General features: G+C 41.8%; 2 protein-coding genes across 2 annotated transcripts; one reads left to right on the top strand and one right to left on the bottom strand.

The window, feature by feature from the left end:
- Nucleotides 1–1962: 1962 nt before the first annotated feature.
- Nucleotides 1963–4036, bottom strand: LOC147819445 (adenosine receptor A1). Its single transcript, XM_087172608.1, has 2 exons — nucleotides 3669–4036; nucleotides 1963–2821 (listed from the first exon to the last, which is right to left on the bottom strand). The coding sequence occupies exons 1-2, from the start codon at nucleotides 4034–4036 to the stop codon at nucleotides 1963–1965; spliced, it is 1227 nt and encodes a 408-aa protein (XP_087028734.1).
- A 2812-nt stretch (nucleotides 4037–6848) lies between these two features.
- Nucleotides 6849–11994, top strand: rps19 (ribosomal protein S19). Its single transcript, XM_023401113.2, has 6 exons — nucleotides 6849–6929; nucleotides 7710–7780; nucleotides 7991–8091; nucleotides 9000–9183; nucleotides 9914–9968; nucleotides 11945–11994. Exons 1-6 carry the CDS (start codon nucleotides 6879–6881, stop codon nucleotides 11972–11974), a joined length of 492 nt encoding a protein of 163 aa, XP_023256881.2. The 5' UTR covers nucleotides 6849–6878; the 3' UTR covers nucleotides 11975–11994.
- The last annotated feature ends 11698 nt before the right edge of the window (nucleotides 11995–23692 follow it).

Here is a 23692-nt window from a genome sequence, read left to right as displayed (position 1 = left end):
ACTAGACATATCTTCAGTTTATGATGACGCAAGGGTAGCACAGGTAGTTCCTGCTATCAGACCCGCTGTGGTCGATGGGTAATAAAAACAGAGAATATTGTTGCTTTATGTGTCTTCACAACAGGAGTGTGTGTGTCCTTCAAACAAAGGTTTCATTGGTTGTTTTCCTGTGGGATTTGCAGAACTCAGTCTGGTTGTGTTTGATACAGTTATTTCCGCTTCTCCTCATAGAAAACAAACTTTGCTATGTAGTTTTGTATGTTTTCCATAGAGAAAGATTTTAATCACATTCAAATTCAGTCAGCTTACACTGGTGCATCCTGGGAAACTGGCCATTATCTGACCATAACAGTGATACAGTTCAGCAGCTAGACCTGATGGCAATCAGAGCCCCACCGTGATCACAGAGGGTGATTATCAGATCAATAGACACAAGCAAAAATGAGATAGGGACAAGCCAGACAATAGTCAGTTGTGTTACTCCATGGGTTTATGACATGCAGTGAATGTACCATCATCCGGCCAATAATGACAGCAAGAAGTCTATGAATAACTCACACAGTTCTCTATGACGGTAGTTTCACCGATTAACGTCCTGGAACGGGTCCACATCAGAAAATTCCCCATTTATGACCCATTTATGATCGTCGTATTTCACTTCTACGAGTTACAGTAAATATCACATTCCATCCAAACACTATCTCTTTATGTTCCTGCTGGCTACATGGTGGATTAGACACAGTTTTATCCATCCTCAAAGTCAACCCAAGTGACCCTATGATGGCGTTCACTGGTCTTGGCGAAGCACGGACATGTGCGCAGAGCGGCAGCATAGCGGGAGGCATTGATTGAGATGGCTGAGTGTGTCGAGGCCTAGCATAATCAGGAAGCTTTCAGGCAGACAGAACAATTGAATGGGCAGCCGCACCAGGGAAGCTGGGGAAATCTTTTTTTCTTTTTTCTTTTTTTTCCTTTACCAGCTTTCTGTATCAATAATGTGTTCCAGTCAGGGTTTTTTTTGTTGTTTTGTTTTGTTTTTTTTTTTTCTTTAGTGATGGAGGACACACTGTACTTGTACGCTGTGTATTTTTTGAGTACAGAGGATATGGAAAGCAGGAAAAAGACACGATAAGTGAGAAAATAAATGACAAACTGACACGAGATCTGTATAAAGAGCGGGAAAATGATCAGGCAACAAAAAGAGCCAGCAAGAAATCTCAATTGAGAGGACAGGAGAGAAGGAACAGGTCTGTGATGAAGGAGAGGGAAAGCATGCTGACTGTCATGCCCATGTTGCATGCAGAAAGAGATGGATTTCTCCTTCTTTTTTTTCTCCATCAGTGATTTCTTACACCAACACAGTTGAAGATGAACAATCCAATTAGTGCGAGCAAGGCCCTTTTATTACAAGAGAGCATCACATTGTATTTACAAGTTTAATCAAAACAGCCATGAAGATTGTGTCATAACCAGGTTAATTATGTTTTCCCTACAATGCTGTTTTCTCTCTGGACCACTATGTTATTACTGAATGTTTAATTAAATGCTGTCACTCATATATCTACATTATTGGTGGTTGGTTTAGCAGAGACTTAAAACAGGCTTAGGATAAGACCCATAGGAAGAGCAGTCAAAGAAAACAGACATCTGTGATCAGGATAGTTGTCATCATCTGGAGACTTAATTTTCGCACTGACATTTGGTGTGGGACCTGATAATTAACTGGCCTTTTCATTTGTGAGTTATTCATAACGTCTGTGCATGAAGTTGCTGATTAGTTAAAAAGCCAACAACAAACAGGAAGGTGCTATATTTATTCTTTTCTTTGTCCACAAGTCATTTGATTCAAACAATAGCCATTTTTTATTCAGCCAAGACATTCGAGGAAGATTATTGAGCTGCTTTTAGTTGATGAAATCGTTTTCATTGAGAACAGCAGCTCACATCTTCTGTGTCAGGAATTTAGACCTCTGGGCACACTTTGGCTTTAAGGGAGTGTTTGGCCGAAGACCACGGAGCTGCCTGCACTGCCTCACACAGGGCCATATGGACAGATTTTCCTCTGGACAGGGCTACTGCAGGGGGAAGGCTGGGAACAGAAAGAGGAAATGTTGTCCGTTCTTCCCCCACTTGTTTCTTAGGAGGAGTGAAGAGGATCTGGGGCACAAGGCTGTACAGCTGGAAGAGGAACAGGGCAACTGCAATAGCCCAGGAAGGAAGATTGGTGCTGGGGGTAAAAAGCGAGAGAGCATGGATAATGTGGACAGGCAGGCAGAGCAGAACTAAAAGGGAGAGAGACAGGGCCAGGGAACGGACCCGGTAGGAGTCATGTTTTGGAGGGTCTGCATGACTAAAAGAAGACTTCCTGGGCTTCATGCAGAGAAGGTAAAGGTAAATGGCCAACAGGCAAAGCAAGGGGAGTATGAACACTGTCATCCCATGAACATAGACAAGGAACTGGGGGCTGAGAATAGTGTCAGGGGCGCACACTCCCCAGTGGCTGCTGTGAATCTCAGCGTAGGTGAAGTTGTGCATGTCCTCCACATAAAACTTGGACAGGAAGCCTCCATATGGAAGGTACTTCCCAATGACCTTGCGGTCATGGTGGTACTTAGGGGGCGGGGAAGGGGTAAGATGGGGCAAAGACGTCGTCCAGTTGCCATCCAGCCCGAGTCCAGCTGTGCCGGGACCAGCACCACCACTTCTCCAGGTGTTGAGAACGTCCAAGCCGATGAACTGTGCGAAGGAAGACAGAACAGAGCCCACCCAGCACAGCAGAACCACACACAGAGCTCGCTGACGGGTCACCATCAAGGAGTACCTGGCACCCAAAGACACGAGGATGTGGAAATATTTGAAAGGAGGTTTTACTGAAACTGCTCCCCGGTGCTTTAGATTATAGAAAGAAATTCACACATGAGTATCTGCACTGTTCCCACAGTCTTAAACTACCTTCACACTCATGTCTCACTAACAACAAAAATACATAAATACTGGCCTTTTAGAAGAGATCTGCGGCTGTAATATCTACAAGATGTGAGTGAGCACCTTAGCTGACTGCAGATAAATGTTTTTTGAAAAGAGATCTGAGTAAAGTGCACAAAATTCCATCTCACTTATACCAACTGGTTAGCTGGTTTGCACAAAGCAGCTGAAGACCATTTGAGAAAAGACATAATACTGACTCTGTTCCACTGAAAGACTGGATTTGTAGGTAATTGTCTGTCAAATGTCTAAGAGTCTCAGAGCCTTTTGATATTTACTCACCCATATTTGAGATGGAAACTAGTCTGGTTTGATGTAACAATATTCCATACAATATCACATCTTGACATGTTTACTGCTTCTTTTTTTTTTCCGTTTACCCTGTATTGATTTTCTTCCATTACTTCTGAAAGCACACTTGAGTGTTGGTTGACTCCTACCACCCACATATTCACCCTCTCCCACACACATACAAGAGAGTATAAAAGCATTGTATGTAATTTTAATTCACAGTGTGATGCTTTATTATATCGCTGAGGAAACACTGAGAAATCTTTTGTACCCATCTTAATTGATATTTTTTTGTACCCTGTTAATGTTTGACACTTTTCCACTTAAACTCCCACTAAGGATTTGTATACTTATTCTTCTATGGCATAAACCAATTTTATAGACTCACTCACCTCTCCGCCAAGTGATGCTGCAGGTGGGTGTCCAGTGTAAGCAGCATCAACAGGAACATGGTAAACTGCCTAGCCAGCATGGGGCAGCACACCAAGGTTATGCAGGTGTACAGACACTGTGGGGTTCGCAGGTTGAGTAACACAGTTAAAGGGACTTCCACTGCACCCCCGACAGCCCCCACCCAGCCCAGGCACAGTCGAAGACAGCATGAGACGCTCCCGGGTTGGGGTCCGACGCCCTGGGTTCCACCGTGGGTGTCAGCCACGGTGCTGCTGCCACTGACTGCCATGCACAACCTCACACTCACCACTATTAAAGCTACAGATAAGATGCACTGGGACAGGGAGTACAGCCACATGAATTCCATGTCTCGGGGAGATAAAAAAAAAAAAAAAGAGAGACACAGAAACTGTTAAAGGCAGATAATACATCTCACTACAGTTTAAAAAGCCATTACTGATAATGATGTGAAAGAACAAATATTAAAGAAAAATGTATTGATGCTTATGCAAATACAGTCTCATTCACGTCCACTCTTGCCACCCCTGCCATACTGTATGTTCCCACATGGCTCTTTCAGCCAAGACTGCCCCTGCAGCGTTCGCTCACATTATCAAGGGAATGGTCGAACATAGGGAAAGGCAAAGAATAGAAGGAATACAAATGAGAACGGAGTGACAAAGGGTTGGGGGAAATTTTGAGGTTAAGCATAACGGTGTTGAGATGAATAATAAAAACAGTCAGCAAGAGAGGGAGAAAGTACAGATGGGGAAGGCCAGAGAATGTGATGCAAGTTTATGCTAGGGGCAGAGAGATGGGCACTGAGAGAGTAGATATTTTGATAGGTATCGGAGAGCTGTAAACGTGCCTGGAGAGTGAAAAGGTCAGGCCAGACCAGACTTGACAGAGCTTCGCCACTGAGGATGTGAGCACCATGCAAACAGAGAGCAACAAGCACCAAGCTGGGTGGCAACATACTGTTAACACTCTCTTCACTCTCCCCTTTTTCTGGTCTTTGTTTTGCCTCTGCTCTCCCTCTGGCCCACCATGCATCATTTGCTCAGTCATACTCTCTGAAATACAAACAGACCTAGACATTTATGCATAAATACATGGACACTGACACTCAGGCACACAAGCGCACGTTCCCCCCCGATGAGTAATTTTCTGTAAATCTATTGAAAAATGATTGGCAGCTAATTTTAGTACCTTTTCAAACAATAGTCTTGCATAAAGTAGAGTGGATGAATATTGAAATAGCGGATTTGCCGCAGCAATATGCCACCTGTCCATTCCACGTAATTAGTTTGACCTTTTCAGAACATTTGGTGTTAGTCGTCACTTTTCCATAATAATCCCGACTGGCTGAAATAACCTCTTTATACCGCTTCATAATCACTTTACACAGTTGTCTCCTGTCTCACTACTTGAAGGGCCTCAGCAAAATTGATTTACTGAAGTAATTAATGGAGTTTAATCCACCTTGTGTGAGTTTTCAATTCAAATTAGTGGCTGGTCATTCCCAGTGTAATTAATTGCCTTAATTAATCAATTAAGCTCTCTGAAGCAACATTCAAGCTATAGGGCCAAACCTTTCAGCATGGTCGCTGCCATGTAGAGAAAAGTCGGTGAATGTATGTTGATATAATGTCAAAGAAGTAAATTAGGATAAAAAGGTACAGTTACCTGTTGTGAAGCCCTGCGATGACACAGATAGTTTATACAAAGCTCTATAATCTGTCCTCTGTATGACTTGGCTCCCTTTTTATTTCCCTCCAGGATCTCTATCTCTCACTCTCACCTCTCACTCTAAACTGTCTGCCCCCACTGACAGAGTAAACCTGATTCATAAACCTCTGCTTATCCACCTGCCTGCTATCTTTCTCTCTCCTGTCTCCGCAAACATATCAATTGTGTCAATGTTGGAGCATGGCTGCCCTTTCCATCGGAGATGTGCAAAGGGCAACACCACCTCTGCCAGCCAGTGAAATATGTAAATAAGGCACATACACACACACATGCATATATAAGCATGGACACGCAGAAACATGTACAAAAATAAGGTTTAATTATTCATTTTTATAGTAAAAACCCTTCCCGTTCAGGTGCTCTTTCATTCTTCCAATTTTCTCCACATTTGAGAGAGACAAAGGAAAATAAGAAGTAGCTCTTAACTCCGAAGGCAATGTGCTTTTTGATGGAGGTGGAGGTGATAAAGATGAATAGAGATATCAAAGACATTTTACACAGTCTTATCCAGAAGGGATTGTTCCATGAGACAAAATAAAGACACGTGTATATTGAACTATATTGCCAAGATACCTACACAGAGGAAATGCATGCCCTCACCTTTATGCTTATATTTCATATTATCCATATTATTCCTGTGAAGTGATTTAGGCTCACAACGAAAAGACAAATCCTGGAGCTGGCCTACACCTGAAAATTTGTCAAAAAGTGAGTTTTGTGTGCTCTAAATGTTTACTTTAGTTTTTACATGCAAATGAGTTTCATTGAACTGTAGGGCTGACTGTTATGGCCTGGAAAATATGCCCATATTTCCAAAAAAATCACCCAAGCATATCAATGTGTCTACAAATCATTCTCCCACTGAGGTGGGAAAAGGTGGGAAAAGGTCCAAGTTGCAGGAGGGGGCACTCTGAGCCCCACGGAGATTGCTCCATTTCACAAAAGACATACCCACAATACATATTAAGAACAGAGATTGACAAATTAATTTATCCTGCTGCAATTTTAAAATACAGCGACAGTATGTTTGTCTGTTAATTGTGTAAGTGGAGACCCTGAGGAAGGCAGTGCAAAAGTAGAATCATAATGAATCAATTTTATGAAAATAAATGTTTCTTTTCTATGTACCATCAATTTATAGTGACAAGGCTTATTGTACCAGACAGTATCTGAATAATGTTTTCTTTGGCATCTTGTTCATTTTCGACTTGTGCATATTCACATCCAGATTTGACTGCTAAAGATGAGGATACAATAAATAGTGTCTTATAAGGGAAAGCCGTAGACTGAGAAGACTGCCCACAAAGTTATGTTCGCCGCTTCTCTTTGAGTCTTCTGCATGGTCTTATAATACATTCACGATCTTCTGTCACAGTTTCAATGTGACAATGATCAGCCTCATCGGTGGAAAAAACAACGCTCCGATCTCGCGTAATGGAACGAGATTTGCCCGTTTTAACATGAGTTGGAAACCCCGTTCTACCCTCTTCCCTTTGCTGTCCACAAGCAAGGTAAAGCGCTATTTTTCCTTACCCGTTTATCTGACATTAAATTGCTTCAAACTTTAGCATTTACACTCGAAACTTGGTGAGGTAGGATATAAGGTGTAGATTAATAAAGTGGTTGAGCTTTTTGTGAGGTGGTTAGACGTGTAAATCAGTTTTTAAAAGAATTCTACTTCAATCCTGCTCTCGTACTATCGGTCTAGGTTATGGCTGCCCCCATGCTACCTCGTTGAGGCCTGCTAGCTAGTGGCTAGCTGTCTCGACTTTGCAATATATTTATTGTTGAAATTTATAATAATTGTTCATATTGCCAAAAGACACATTGCGTAGGTCGTCGGGATCTTACCGAATTGTCTATTTTTGAATGATAAGGGTTCACTACCAAAAGGGGCTTGTCCTGAGACGGGTCTGGTAGCCAGTTAGCGCAACACACTCGCTGTAAGGATAGCTAATGCCGGCTGAAAGCGTGCAGCCGAGAGCCCCTACACATGTATCTGTCTAATGTGCTTTGGTTGATGCTTGGGTCGTTCAATTGACATTTTGTTTTTTGCAACAAAGTAACATCTCGAATTAAGATGAGCGGGTCAGTCATGGCCATATATCATCGGCAAAGCAACTGATATCGTTGGTCCACACATTTGTTCTGTGTAACGGTGGATCACATAATATCTGTCAGAAAGCGAACAGCTCCAGTCTGAAGCATATTTAGAGTTGTGTTAATGAGTTTATTTCACGTGTACATCAGCAGATACGTTGATAGTAACGTTAGTGGATTTTCTTATTCAGATGCCTGGTGTCACAGTGAAAGACGTCAACCAGCAGGAGTTTGTCCGTGCCCTGGCGGCCTTCCTGAAGAAGTGAGTATTTTTGTTTTAGCAAAACTTGCTCTTGGCATTGCAGTGACTTACCTGTTCGTTTTATTTTATTTTTTTTAAGTTGGTGTTTAGTTTTATATAGCGCGAATAAACAGTGTAATATGGATGAACCTACTGGCACATGTTAACAGAATATTGATTTGGGATCCAGTTCTGGTTTACATCATGGTGACAATTCTCTCCTGTTTGTAGGTCAGGAAAGCTGAAGGTGCCTGACTGGGTGGACCTTGTCAAGCTGGGTAAGCACAAGGAGCTGGCCCCCAGTGATGAGAACTGGTTTTACATCAGAGCTGGTAAGTCAGAATATTGATGTTCATTCTAGGTTCCAACTGGTCATGGTGTCTCAAACATTAGAAAGGCATAAATCTAATGTTAATATTTCAAGTTTAAGTAAAGTATTACACATTAAAGGTGTAATACTGAATCAAGAGTATTTAAACCCCATACTCATGTTGGAAGTTTCTGCTGTCCTCCTGAATGACCCATTTTACATCAGTAATAGGGATGTATCGATGTTTGTAGATTTCACATGGTAGTGGAGGCTTTCTTAAATGAAGCATGTCCTTCATTGGCTTCATAAATATCTGTAGAAAGCCCTGCTACAGTAAAGAATTAAATCATTTTTAAGAATCTCAATTAATGATTTGAAAGGAAACATACCTTGGGGGGTATGGTTCACCCAAACCCTGGTGATATCCAGTCATGTAATTTTTTTTTTTCTGTGCATTTGCCTTAGACAGTTTATTTAATTTTACAGCTTAACGTGTAACGAAATGTGTGATAAAACTGTCGATGCTTAATCAAAATGTGCAACTGATTCATTCTTGATCTCTGACTGTAGTGCCCTGTTCATGAAATATTAAACACTGCTACTTATTATCTTGATGTCTTACTGAGACCACAAAGCCATGTGTCCAGTACAGATGCACTGATTGGCCAGCAATTGCAATCAGCTGGTTTTCAGCTTAGTCGACTGTGACCGGTGACCAGAAAGTATTTCTCTTCACCCTCTTTCAGATAGAGAGATCCCTTCACTTATTTAATAGTCAGTGTTTGTTATGAGCACACAAATTTAATTGACCATTAATGAAAAATTACAAAATGTTTGTATAGCTGGCAATTAAAGTTCTTATAGGCAGGTCAGACTTACAAAAAAAGCTTATCACAACTGACGCTGACACCATCTCTACTGCTCTCCTAGCATCCACAGTCCGCCACTTGTACCTCCGCGGAGGTGCTGGTGTTGGCTCCATGACCAAGATCTATGGAAGTCGCCAAAGGAACGGCGTGTGCCCTGCCCACTACAGTGTAGGATCCAAGAATGTGGCTCGTAAGGTGCTGCAGGCCCTGGAGCTGCTAAAGATGATTGAGAAGGATCCCAATGGGTAAGAATCTTATTTGTGGTATCCATCAGGTCATTAAAGTATGAAAGCTTGATATTTTAGTTACTGAATTGTTAAAATTAACTTGTTTGAATGACAATGCTTTCAAAATACACAATTGCACTATAAAGAGGTTCTTTAAATTTTTACTCTGAGGGTTCTACTTGGGTATGTGTTTGTACAGTCAAAGCTGACTCGAGTATAAGTTGCCATATGTATATGTTTTCTGGGCACTGCAAAGTTCACTCACTCACTCACTCACTCACTCACTCACTCACTCAGATGCACAGTCCTCAATTTGCACCTGCATTTTTATCTATGCAGAACCATGATGTGAAATATACTCATCAAATTTCATGCTGGATAACTGAAACCTTTTAACGTATAAGCTAGAATTTTGCTGTGAGCCTCAAATACAGATGTAATCACTCTGTAATGAGAAGACTAATTGATTGGTTTGGTTTTTATTCTGTTCAAATGGGCAGGAAAATGAAATTCCATTTTGAATTGGACTTTGTTTCATGGTTGAGTGATTTTTGCCAACGTGTATGGATGGAGAATTGATCCTTGGCCTTCCCTGACTAATACTGTGGCCAATGTGGCATAAAGAAGTAGTTATGTAAGACTTAAGCATTTTGTGTATTGAATTTTGTTCAAGTTATGTCAGTTGATGTATTATATTGTGTCCCTTCAGTTTCCCGTTTTAATATTTGCTGTTCTCCATTTTCCTCAGTGGTCGCAGACTAACCTCCCAGGGAACCAGAGACCTGGACAGAATTGCTGGCCAGGTGAGAAACTTATCATTTTCCCCTGATTATTATGTTGACATGCATACAAGTAACTTGATTATTTGAGTACTTGGATCTAGTGAAAGTCATAGCAAAACCATACGCAGTTGAATAACTATTCCAATGATGTTGATGTTGTTTTAATAATGAAGTTATAATGCAGTAATTTGAATACCTTAAAATATGCGTATTTACTCATACAATAGTATGTCTTAACTATTTAACATGGTGTACTCTGGAAACTAAACATCTTGGATAATATGGCAGAAAACAATGAGAGGACTACAGATTTTTTTTACTTGGTGGAAATTGTCTATTGCACAAGGGCTATATCATTGAGAGTATGAGTGCTGGTTGGGGGATCTCAAACAGATGAATCTGTTTGCTGATGCTACATATGAACACTAAATTGAGATACTGGCACCGATGATGTCACTTGTCTTTATTTCTTAAACAACTTATCACAAATTGTTGTGCTAGTGATTACAGGGCGAAACATGAAACCGATTTGCTGTCCTCTGTTTAACACCTTGATTGTACCTCACTACTTGAACACCACTTTCTTTAATTTTTTAAAATGTGCTGCTTTGCATTTGATTCAGCTTAGTGACCCATGTACAGAATCAGCAGTTGTAGCACAGAGTACATTAAGAGAGTAACCCAGGTCTGCAGGTCATACAGTGTGATTATGGCCATGGGTATTATGTTAACATGCTAGTTGCACCAGGAATATTTCCTAAATACAGCTGAGGCCTGTGTTGTGGCGTTGACCCTTTTCATCTGGCTGCCATAAACAAAGGGGAGCATACTTCCCAAAGCTTTCAGTGATCACCATTGTACTGAAGAGCATTAGTATATGCTAAAGTATTGTTTAACCCACTGCTAGACTTTAAATGCTCTAGGATCAGACTCCCCAGCTGTTGAATGTCACCGCAAGCCGATGCTGGCCAGGCAAAGGTTGGTTTCAGTGACTGACTGTGATACACTTTGCCATTTTATGTGACGTTCAGACGCTCTCGGGGTGGTGCCTTCAGCGAATGTGATCACAGAAATATCATCCCTTTGCTTTGATGCAACACCGTGTCTGTTGCGAGAGTATACAGCCCCAGTGTCACTTCAGCATGCAAAGCTTTTTAAAGAGCTTGTCCTTGGGCAAAATTTCCTTTGCCAACCAAGTGAGTAATGTCTTGGATGGCACACTACTGGAATTCCTTGTTCGCCTTTTACTAAAAAACAAATCTCAGTTGTGCCTTGTCAAAAATCAGAGAAGCAGCAGCGTTGTGATAATCCAAGGGTAAAGGGGGTAAACATGAGGAGGGAATTTCATGCTTGGCAAGTCTGCCGTATGGCACCAGTTTTCTCCTTGTTTACCCATGCTAATGAGCAATATGCAGATGAGCAGACCTGGGCCCGGCCTGCTGCACAAAACTGGCAGGAAGCATGTTGGTGTGGCTTCGTTACCTCCTCACGAATCCCCCTTGTGTGTTGTAGTTTCCGATGGCTTTTTAAGAGATTGATGCTTTTCCTTTGCAACCGAGGTTCCTGCCATGTACTGTTAGTAGACTATTCAGGGTGTGTTGTGGCAGCAACTGGAACATAGTTTCCTTTCCAAACTGTGTTCACTCTCAAGTCCTGATGAAATTGCATTTTGATAGAATCTTACTCCCTTAAGTTGCACATGTCCCACTAAACCACAATATTGCGGGTTATAATGTGGTCAGAAATTTAAGTGAACAGCAAAGTAACAGTAGAATATTAAGCAGATGAGAAGTTTTATTTGGTCGTGTTTAAATAATTGGGATAATTTACAGCGGCTATGGCAGCACGATGAAACTATTAAAAACACCCTTTTCCCCCCTGCAAGTAATTGGATTTCGATTTTAGAACAAGTTTACAAAGGCAGTACAACACTTTGTCTGCCCCAAGATTTATCTTATGAATATTCCTCATGGTATTTTTTTTGTGTTTTTCCACAGGTTGCAGCTGCAAACAAGAAAACTGTTTAATAAATCTTTTTTGGAGAAATCAAATCATGTGTGCTTTTTTGTTATTAATGTGTGAACTATCAGGAGCCAAGGTCTGCTCAGTATTTTTGAAGTGCTCCATGCACCCTGTCTGGTTCTGACAAAATGCTTGAATTGTTGTCTGGGTTCATATGTCATTGACCTTGATCAGACAAATTTGTTGGCAACAAAAATAAATTGGAATGAATATGAACACTTGTAACCGAGTTTGCTAAAAAATTCCTGCATGAAATAATCCCTGGGTGATTAATGGCTTCAATGTCATTTAGTCTAAAGGGCAGTGAATGAGCCGTGGTTGTAGTATTTTCAGATCCTCATGTCCCCTAACCAGTAGAAGCTTCCTACAGGGTGCATTTTGATCGAGCAGAATAAAAATGCTTCCTTGGAGCTGTTCCGTCAGTGAGCCAATACAGCTCATCAGTGGCCAAATGCTCTCCACTGTTGCAATACCGCTTATGCGTCTATATTAATCTTTTATTCTTGCCATTGTGTTTATGTATCAGATGTAGTTTGCGCTGATTGTTCCATGATACCATAACAACAAGGTAAATTGGTCAGTTAACAAAGGTGGTTGATTATATGTCCATAAGCAGCATAGTCGACATTTCAATAGCTGGTAAGAAATGATGTCATGATTTAGCAGGTTCATTCAAGGCCACAGTGCCATCTAGAGACTTGCACAGTCAACAACAGGTTTTTACCAAGTTAGCAATGTTAATGCCATAGAGCAAAAAGTGCATGTTTATTTCACACTATCACTGCCAAGATAACAGTTTTAAAAACTGTTTTAAGAGATTAACCCTGTTGTTTTATTTGTGTGGAAGTTGGGTTGCTGATTAAAAGCAGGCCTTTAACGCTGCATAAGTGCCTAATTTGTCTTATTAAAGCATCTTAAATAGTGGATGTGAGTCTTCTAAAATGTGTGGATTTTGAATATTTGGTTTTCAGTTTGGGCCAGTTTATGTAACAGTCTAGTGTTCTTCTGTGGAGATACACTAGCAGATTCTGTTACACAAAGCTCAATCAATGACAGCACTTGACTGCTTTAATTTGGCGGTGCTTCTAAAATCCTGCAGAGGGTGCCAAAGCCTATAGAATATCTATCATGACTATACATGAACTTTGGGGTGATTGTTTCAGAGGTGCCTTAACAGCAGTAGCAATGATTTATCTAGTAGCATCAGCGTGTTTTGCAAGGAATAGTTAAGCAGCCAACTTGATGAAAAGATGGAATATTTTTGAAAAGGGGCAGTTTTCATTTTAAATTTAGGGTGTAGATGAATAGTTTTTAAAGGTCACTTGATTCTCTGTCAGCAGTTTTTTTTAATAAAATGTTTTTAATGCTTAAATTATAATATACAACACACCTTGAATTTTGTTCATTGAAACGGCTTCAGGAGTTTTCCACAGAACTGTAATACACAGACCCAATTGACTGTAAAATATCCAATCTATTTTAATTCGCACTTACAGTATGGGCCAGTGGCGCTTCATGTGTGCCTGCTTTTTTCATTTCTCAGCTAGCCTTGGGGCAGTGAAACTACAAGCACAACCAAATGAGAATATGGGGGGGGGGGGGGGGGGGGGTGCAGCGCTCATGTATCTATGTCCCCTTTGAGAAAATACAGATTGCTTTTATATTGTTAACTGAATTCATGTCCAGATTTGAAGATCAACAACCAGAAGGCATTGTTTGCCGACTGAGTTGAGCTGTTGTACACAGCCTGCTGTGCTCTTTTGTGTGGTTGTGAGCTTATAGTTCGTCCTGTGTTTGCAAGATATCGTGTGTCATAGATCCCTGGACAGTGAACCCGCTGTGTTTGCCAGTCTGTTATACACTGTATCTGTGTGTGTACAGTACACACAGCGCAGTGCACATCCGCCTGAGCACACGGCTGTCTCGCCTATTTTATAATGTCAATCATCATGAACAATTATACTACACATCTCTCAGGAAATATTAATCTCGTCTTTTTATACACCCCCTCATTCTCTCTCACTCATCCCCTCCATCACCCTGTCTCGCTGTCCTCCATCCACCCACTCTCCTTTTTTCATTTGGAGACCAGCTGTTCCTGAACACCTGAACCCATCGTCTCTCCCTCCCCATGCCTCTCCCTCTCTCCCTCCCCCTCTCCCCTTCATGATCCCTCTTTTTCCTCCACCCTGTAATTTGGGAGAGAGAGAAGGATAAACATGTCCTTGAGTGGTAGAGAGAAATGTACGGAATCCACCAGAGGAGGTCTGTTGTTGTTTCACTTGCTCCCGTTCAAATGCATGTGTGTGCATGCTCACGCATGTGTGCTTTGTGCATCCTTACTTGGTGATGTCTTTTTCCGAGGCAATTTCAGCTCTAGTCAGTCACCTTGTTTATGCACCGATATGTCACGGTTTTCAGTGCAATTATCAGTAGACTACACTGTAGCAATTACTACTGTGGAACAATTACCACTTTAACAAATGCACATCTAAGTGGTTTGTCGTGCCGTGTGTGTGGAGGTGGCTGCACCTACTCATTCCCCCAGTTCCTTGGCAGCTCAGTTTGATCACACTGAGAATGGATGCAGACCTGCCTCTCACCTCCTCAGGGCTGGAAACAGCAGATAACTAAGAAATGTCTCTGCTGCACAAGTCTCTCTAAAATAGAACCACTATCATGAGGGCTGCTACACATACGCACACATTGTCAATCCACAGCTTCTTGCCCTGTGGCATGTTTTACTCTGAAGACATGACATACCTCAGTAAGTTTCCAAACATTCCCCATCTCTGGCATAGTGAGTCACTAACTTTCTTGGGAAAGCCGACACAGATCCTGTGGAATACCTAAGATATAACAGGCTTTCGTGTTTCACGACATAATGCTTTTCTCATGATCTACATTGCTTTCTTATCAAAAGCATGTTCTTTTGTTTCCATTTAATATTTTTAGATTTCCAGAATCTCAACCTCATTGTGTGTGTGTGTGTGTGTGTGTGTGTGAGAGAGAGTGTGTGTGAGAGAGAGTGTGTGTGTGTGTGTGAGAGAGTGTGTGTGTGTGTGGGAGAGAGTGTGTGTGTGTGTGTGAGAGAGAGTGTGTGTTTGAGAGTGTGTGTGTGTGAGTGAGGGAGGATTTTTACTGATCATAGTAAGCTTGGCTATTTAGTTCTGTCCTTGTCCATACTGGCTTCAGAAAGTATCAGACCTCCTTACTTTTTAAACACTCCATGTTGTAGATTCAATCATAAGTGGGTAAATTTGCCATTTTAGCCATTGAGATATATCTATATAGATATATATCTATATCTATATATAGATATGTGTAACATGTTTTTAGAAAATTTTGCAAATTTAGGAAAAATCGGAAACTAAAATCTCTCACTAAAGTGTTCAGACCCATAATTCAGACCTTTTAGAAGACCCTTTGTCTTCTTGGGTAAGTCAAGCTTTGCACACCTGGATTTGGGCAGTTTATTCCATTTGTCCTGGCAGATCCTCTCACACCCTGTCGGATTGGCTGGGAAGTGTCTATGAACTGCCGTCTTAAGGATTCTTGACAGATGTTCTATGGGATTTCAGTCTGGGCTTTGGCTGCGCCACTCAAGGACAGCCAATGTCCCAAAGCCACTCCAGCATTGTCTTGGTTATAAGCCTTATGGTCATTGTCAGGCTGAAAAGTGAACTGTTGTCCCAGCCTCAGGTCATGTCCACTCTGGAGCAGGTTTTCTTCAAGACCTGTATTTGGCTTCATTCATCCTTCCCCTAATTCTAACCAGTCTCCCTATCGCTGCCTCTTAAAGGGACCCTCACAGCATGATGCTGTTGCCACCATTCCTCTCCGCGGGGATGGTGGTTTCTGGAAACCACTGTATATTCTGTAACCTGAGCCTTAACAAAGTCCAATTATACAAGCCAGTGGTTAAACCAACACATCAGACGCAGTGTAGAGGCCATGTATAGTTTGTTGATGCTGTGTGGCTAAGGTCAGCCCTAGTCTACAAGAGTGTGTTTATAGAAATTAGTCTGAGGCCAAAAGGTCTATGTTTTCTTAGTAGCGAGCTGAGCTGCTGCCTTCTGCATTACAAATCTGTGAGTGAGAAAACTCCACAGCTACAAAAAGTCAGGCTTACACACTTATCTGTCCCAATGGGTGTCTAAAAGCTGATTGATGGATGGTTTTGTGTTATTTTGTATGTGTGGGAGAAAGAATAAGTTTTGTCCTTACTGACTTTCTGGATAGTTTAAGGACTCTATATACATCTGTCTGCTCTATGTGTGTTGCTGCACTTCTGTGTGCTGTCAGCTCTAATCCTTCAGTCTGTGTTTGGCCTGAGAGCAGGTGGTATAAACATGTAATGTGCCGCTCAGCCTGCCTGGCACCACGGGGCACTGTAGCACTGCCCCACAGCAGGTGTGTGTGTATATGTGTGTGTGTGTGTGTAGGCAAAACACTAACCGTGTATCATTGACTTTCGGGTCTCTGTGAGTATTGTGTGTGTGTCTTCTTAGCTTGAGTCTGAATCTCCTCCACCTGTCACAGAGGGTGGGGTGCAAAGGCAAGATGACGGGGCGCAGAACAGATGCTGTCTACAAAGCCAGCCGAACTGACTGAATTGCACAGTGTGTCATCTGTGTGTGTGCCCCTGCTTGTGTGTGTGTGTGTGTGTGTGTGTGTGTGTGTGTGTGTGTGTGTGTGTGTGTGTGTGTGTGTCTGCAGCCGGTATCGTTTATATGTTGTGCCCCTGCTTGTGTGTGTGTGTGCACATCCAGATCAGAGCTTTCAAGTCATTCATACTTTGATGCTGCGGCCCTACGCTTTCTTCAGCACAGAACAAAAGAGTGACAGAGGGAGACAGCTAGACACCAGTGTGACACCGACTGGCTGTGGAGATAGTTGACACAGACAGACTGAGATAGGAGAAGTGCGCATGTTTGTAGCTCTGTGCTTCATCATTTCATTTCATATCTCCCTCACTGTCTCCCCCTATCTTTTTACATGTCCGTGGGAGGTGGGGAAATCTTCAAAGTAATGCCAGGCAGAGGTGTCAGAAACTGACCAGGCCATGTATCAACTTAAGCCACAGAGCAGCTTCACCTAGTTTCCTCGAGTCAATATCTAAAAACCCATATTTCTCATTACCCGCAGCCCTGACAAGTCTTTTCCCTGTGTTAATTTTTTTCAAGGTTTAGTGCATGCAAGAGATGATAGTTGAAATCCTTATTAGCATGCCTCATTTTCAGTGATTGGTTGAACTATCCCTGAACTCCACGGCCTTTTGCTGAGTTTCACGTCCTGTTATATTTACTGTAAACACGAGCAACTGACATGGAAAATAGTTCACTTCAGGCTCTTGGCAGTGACAAGTTGGGAGAGAATTGATTCCAGGGTCAGAAATCTCTAAATTTGTAGATTATTTTAACATAATAAAATCACAATGATCAGATGTAGTCACAGCTTTCATGTCTGCTGCCCTTTACTTGATTTTGAAATAATGAACAGTTTCCTGTGAGGTAAAAGCTTGATAGGTATGACAAATGCACCAGTCATGACTGACCCAGACACATAGAATTTTCTTCACTGATCGCACATTAAGTGCTTTATGAAGGCAGCTGTACTGGGAAGAGGTTTTTGAAGACTCTCTCTCTTCAACATCATGAACGTCCATTTGCCTTTGTATAGCACTTAGAAATACCATGACTTGGATGACTGACAATCCTCACAGACATACGGATGGTACTCCAGTTTTTGAGACTCAAGTGAAGGTTCAGTTAAATAAAACTTTTCCTGATTTGTCACCCTCATTACTTCCTCTGTTTTCTCTCAATCCATGCCCCTTTCTCGTCTAACTCCCTCCAATCTAAACAATCTCTCAGACTTCATCACTCTAATGATCTTTCTTGTTCGACCTTTCTATTGTATATCCAGGTTTACCCCTCTTCCTGCTATCTTCTTTCCCCTATTCCTCTTCATCCTTTACCCCTAAGTACCATTATTACCCTATTTCTCCCTCGTCCAGCTTTACCATGCCTTATCAGGGCTAAAGGCCCTCAGCCTATTGCGTTGCTATTGTGTCATGCTTTGCCTCTGTGAAAAAAGTCCTATTCTTTCTACAAATCCCTGCACCTCTTTAATCATATCAATCATGGTTCCAATCCAATCAAACATGATTTCTTATTTGAGGGAAAATTATGTTTTTACATAATCAAAGAATGCAGACTGCAATTTGATTGAGATGGTTTTCATGAATGAATTAACAGTAATACATGGGAAGCAAACAAAAATGAATAGTTTGTAGATTTCCCAGTGTTATTAGTAAAATGTGATTGAGAAGTCTGTCAGAGGGGTATTTATGAGTTGTGCATGCAGAGTGGGTCATTGCACATTTAATAACCAACAGGACATCTTTCATTTCAAGTGAAGAAAAAGAGGCTGTGATTGCTGCTGCAAATGTTGGAAATGTTTCAAAATGACAATTTAGTTTTCTTACAACTTTTATGCTACTCTATATCTTGTATCTATATAGATTTACAGGAATTTGACAGAAAATATTATATGATGATCAGCTTTTAGAATATAATGAATTAAGATAGAAAGTAGTAGCTTTACTTTCACCAGTTACAACATAAAATGCTGCATAATATTTCAGCAGAGATATCCAGTATAATGTAACACTAATGGTGGTCATTCTGCTGCCTAACAAGTACTTTTACTTGTAATACTTTTACATTTTGCCCTTGATACTTTTATATGTATATATATTTTTTAAATTTTGAATGCATGCATGGAGTGTTTTTACCTTGAGGTATTGCTACTTTTACTGGCATAAAGGCTCTGACTGCTTCTTCCATCACTGCCAACAGTTTAGCCAGATTATAACAAAACAAGTGCACCCAAATGTGTTTGATTAACCCTCATTGCACATGAAAACAGTACAGCAGGTCAAATGCATATCAGGAAATTGGTCTTTAAACTTTAATGTTTCAAATGGACAGTCTGAGTGGTGATCTTACTTTTCACTTCTTTTAAACTGGGGGGTTGTCTAACTTCTCGTGTCTCTTGCCCTCTTGGACTTCATTAAAGCAATATTTCCACACTACACGGTCTAGATAACAGTAACTCCTCACATACCTCGTGTGTGTGTGTGTGTGTGTGTGTGTGTGTGTGTGTGTGTGTGTGTGTGTGTGTGTGGGGCTTCAGTGTGATTATCTTGTGACTTTCTAACATGTTTCTCAATTAAATTTTGGGCAGTGAACTCGACGAAGCCATGGCGCTGCACAGATTTAGCAGCGTGCTACCTCATGTCGTTTTACTATACATGTTCTATTTGATAGACTTTCATTCAAGACAACTCAACCCAGGTATACAGTGTTTGTATGTGCACACGTGGGAGTGCGTAAGTGCGTTTATGGCACAGTGTTGCAGAGGTTAGGGAACTCATTTCAGGCTGCTGTTCTACTATTGCGTGCTATACTTTTCTCTTGCACACAGTGACCTCCTTGACTCGAGGTACCGTCCTCTCCCCTCCCCCTGGACCAATTCCAACATGCCCTTATTTTCTCTCAACCTCCTCTCTGTCTTACCTCCCTTTCTGTATATCTCCTTGTGTCTCTTGTACTTTCTCCTCATTTTCCTTTCTACGCTGCTACCCTGCTGTGCCACTTCTGTATTCATTCTCTGTTGTGTTACTCCTTTGGTTTTCCTTTCTCTTACCTGAATAATGTCCTTACTGCCTGCATGTCTCTGTTTCTGTTTTGTATTCTTCATCTATTGCCACTCATTCCAAGCATACAATTGTTTGAAAAATGTCCTGTCCTTGGACTTGGACAACCTTCAGTCAGTCAATGGGCTTCTGTTTTTGTATCTTACCTCACTGTGGAGATAGATAAACCTGCCTATCCTCCACTGTTGTCAATAGGCTACTGTCTTCCTTGTGCATGTCAGAGATAGAGAGAGAGAGAGAGAGAGAGTGGAGAGGTAGGGAGAGTGTGTGAGAGACGAAATCCCAGGCATTGCCTGTGTAAATGTGTGCGTGCAAAAACAGTGTGACAGACAGGTAAAGTTGTGTTGGTGGAAATCTTATTAACTGCTGAGCTACTTTCAAAGCTTCCTCATCTCTTTACCCACAGTTATGTCAAAACATCTCCTGAGTAATTACGTCGCTGTGCACTGCATTTACTGATTTTTATCTTTTTCTTTTTTTTTCTTTTTGCAAATGTAGATTGTGCACATTTCTGCACATTCCACAAAAAATGCACAATTTCACATTCCAGTTTCACATAATGACTCTGGATACAGTATTTTGCAGATGTGCTGGTTTGTGAGCCGTGATTAGGTGCCATTTGGGACCTGTGTGATTCATGACTGCATTTGACCGCTGACAACAATCATACAAATCATACTGTACCTCCATAGAAATCAAGGCACACCACAGGGACCCATCTTCTGAGAGAGAATTTAATTTGATGGCCAGGTCCTGCTGTGGCAGAGGTTTGGTACAACATTAGGTTAACAATATGCGTTCGCCTCCGGCCCTGCTGAATACAGGTAGGCAGCAAAGTACAGGGTCACGCTTCTCTGAGTCCTGATAGAGAAATTGTTCTCTTGGTTTCTCTCAGTCTCATTTTCTCTTTTCATTATTTCATTATTTTATTTTACATTATACAGTTTTTTTTCCCTCACCCTCTCTCTCCCTCTTTCCTCCCAGCTGACTTTCCCAGCTGAGGTCAATACCAACCACTTTGCTGTTGCACCAGGACACAGGAATCTCATGAATAGCAATGTACCAGCAAGCCCTCTGACATTTGGAAAGTCTGTTTAAGACTAAAGTTCATTTCAATATTTTGATTGTAATGTGAGAGGAACCCCCACATGAATGTTTTCAATTAAATTAATAAAAACAACTAGAAATTCTATCATATAATACTTTTTCAGCTGAAAAGTGAAACTCTTCAAATGTGTCTCCAAACATGGTTCACTTTCCTCGATACAATGCAGCAGGTGTCCTTTAACTTTGCAGTTATCATTCAGACAAATTTGAAGCTTTATGTAGCGCACTGTATAATGTTGCACACACAGTTAATAATCTCTTCTCAGTCACTGTCTGTGCGCCTGTCCAGACCAGCTGCTCAAGTTCAAGGTCTGGCTATCTAAGAGGTCAGCCTAAGTTTATTCACATGAATCTCATTTAGTCCATTAGCGTTAGTATGTGCTGTGCGGGAACCTTTGTGTCTGTGCAGACACTTGGTGTCTTTCAAACAGTCTCGATCTAGTTTTACACCATTTTGCAGCCCTCTCAGTGCAGATTATTCCACTTGGTCTGTCTTGTCTATCTTCTACTTCTGCCCAAAATTACTTTACCGACCTCACTCTTCTCACTTAGTTGCTGTCTAACTCTAACTCTTACTCTAACTGCTGCTGCCTAAATTTTCCCCCTAAGCCCCCATCATCCACAAACCCACCCATGTTCTTTTTTTCTCTCTCTTCTCAGCTGGTGGGCCAGCCAGGAGGCAGTGCATGCGTTTGAGGAGCATAATCTGCTCTTTTTCTGCTTCCTATTTCCATTTCAATCCTCCGTTCACAGCTGGAACTCAGGCGCTGTGCATGCAGATGACCAAGAGTTGACTTTTTCTAAAATGTACATTCAGACAAGAGATGGGTAGGAGAGAGAGAGCGAGAGAGAGAGACAGAGAGAAGAATGAACGAGTATGTGATGAAGCAAAGCAGCAGATACAGACAAAGGAAAATCATTCTATTCAAATGCATTGTCATTCAACCTTACACAAGTGCACAGAGGAAGATACCGTCAACACAAGAACAGAAACAAGACAAAAGGACAAGAAAACACAGTCCATCAATCAAAATATGGGTCATGGTGTGATCAAAGATTAAGAGTAGTACAAAAACCTGAAAATGAAGGAGATTTTTAATGTTGCTCTCTTAGTGATTCAAACTGTTTTCACACTTCAATATTTTAATGCGACCTTCTGTGAATTGAAAATCTGCTTGTTATTTATCTTGGATTAAAAACAGGATGTTGTGAAAAGCACATGGGACAGCAGTTCACAGTGTCTTAGAGGCTTGAAACTGTCAACATGATTTCTTTTGAATAATCAATACTGTACAGAATTACACAAACCTGAGTCACTCCCTGCACAACCAAGTCAGTTAACCAGGATTCAGTTTCATGCGCTTTCTGCTCGTGTGCCAGGGACAAATATCTGCTCATCTCCGCCTGCGGTTGAGTGCTGCGTCATCCTCCGTCAGATCCTGACAGCGATGACAAATGACCACGAGGTCATCGGTGAGCGTGTGACTTAACAGCCTGGCTCGTGTTGATGACATCAGAGCTCTGTTTAGTGGTGGAGGCGTGAGTCAAACTGGACATGTGATCGGTGAATGTGGTGGATTGTTTTGGACTGACAGAACACAGAGGGCTTTGAGCAGTCACACAATCTTCCAGGAGCGTCCATTACAAGGCGCGCAGATATAAACGTAATGCCAAAAAACACACACTAAGTGATATTATCGTTATGGAGCTGGGCCCCTGATGCACTCTTCTCTGTAGCGCTTTACAGCCGGGCACTCTGGTTTCAGTTGCATCCCATTTATGGCAAAAACCATCTGCTGCCAATTGATTACCGTAACAGATATTGATTTGAACGGGCAAGCTCAGCAGCAGAAGTAATTCACTCACATGGATGCAATGAGGTGTGACAAAATATGCTGACCGCTTAATCTGGCTGTTTAATCTTTAATGACATTGTCACTGTTGACTCTGAGTTCAAATGTGTTTCTGATTTTTTTTTTTTTTTTTTTTTCCTCTCTTAAAATCACATATAATCAAAACGGCATGTTCCCTGTGTGTTTGGGTGAATCAGCAAGAAATGAATGTAATTGAAAGTTCTTCCCCTTCCCCTCCGCGTTCAGCTGTCTCCTCTTACTTTGTGCAGGGTGATAAACAGCCTTGCTAACCATCTCATTCCCATTGGCAGCCCACTCTGGAGTTGCATTAAATCTCATCACGCCAAGTGCTCTGCCCAGCCCAGCAGGCCAAGCTAGACAAACTGCACGGTCAGTTAGAGGGGGCCCACAGGCTTGCTCTATCGGCCGTTCTCTTTCCTCTTTTCCTCTCTCCCTATCTCCTGTTGTCTGAAGCACATCAGCCTCTCCCCCTCTTTCCCCTTCACTCAATCACTTTCTTTTGATCCTGACTGTACTCATGCTCTTTCTTCTGTGTGTCACTCTCTTAACATATCGGAGCAACCCACATCTCCTTTCCTCTTCTTCCTTCTGCTTTTCCATTAATTGATTCTCTACACATCTGACAGCCACCTACTCCTGCCTTTCTTCCCCATCTCTCTTATTTTTTTGCCTCTTCATCCCTAATGTTCCCTTCCTCTCCTCTCCCCCACTCTCCTTCCTAATGCCCCCCCTGTGGAGTCACAGAAGTCTATATTGATGGCAACACTTGGCCATGGTGCGTGAGCGTGTGTCACGGTTACTCAGCCACCACCACAGTTATTGTGGCTGTAATGCCATAATTACCCTCCCTATTATGGGCAAGACTGGGGGAGAGAGAGGTAGTTTCAAAGGGAGCCAGGCTAGGAAGGAGGGAGGGGAGCGGACGTGAGAAGAGATGGATGAGGAGGGCTGATCAGTTGGATGGAGAGATGAGTGAGGGAAAGATGTGTGGGTTAGTTTGCTGGTCAGCAGATCAGTTG

The sequence above is a fragment of the Seriola lalandi genome, unplaced genomic scaffold, assembly GCF_002814215.2.
Source record: "Seriola lalandi dorsalis isolate HSWRI2012SDOR001 ecotype SW California unplaced genomic scaffold, Sedor1 jcf7180002053444, whole genome shotgun sequence".
NCBI classification, from domain to species: domain Eukaryota; kingdom Metazoa; phylum Chordata; class Actinopteri; order Carangiformes; family Carangidae; genus Seriola; species Seriola lalandi.
This window is presented reverse-complemented; position numbering and strand designations above follow the sequence as displayed.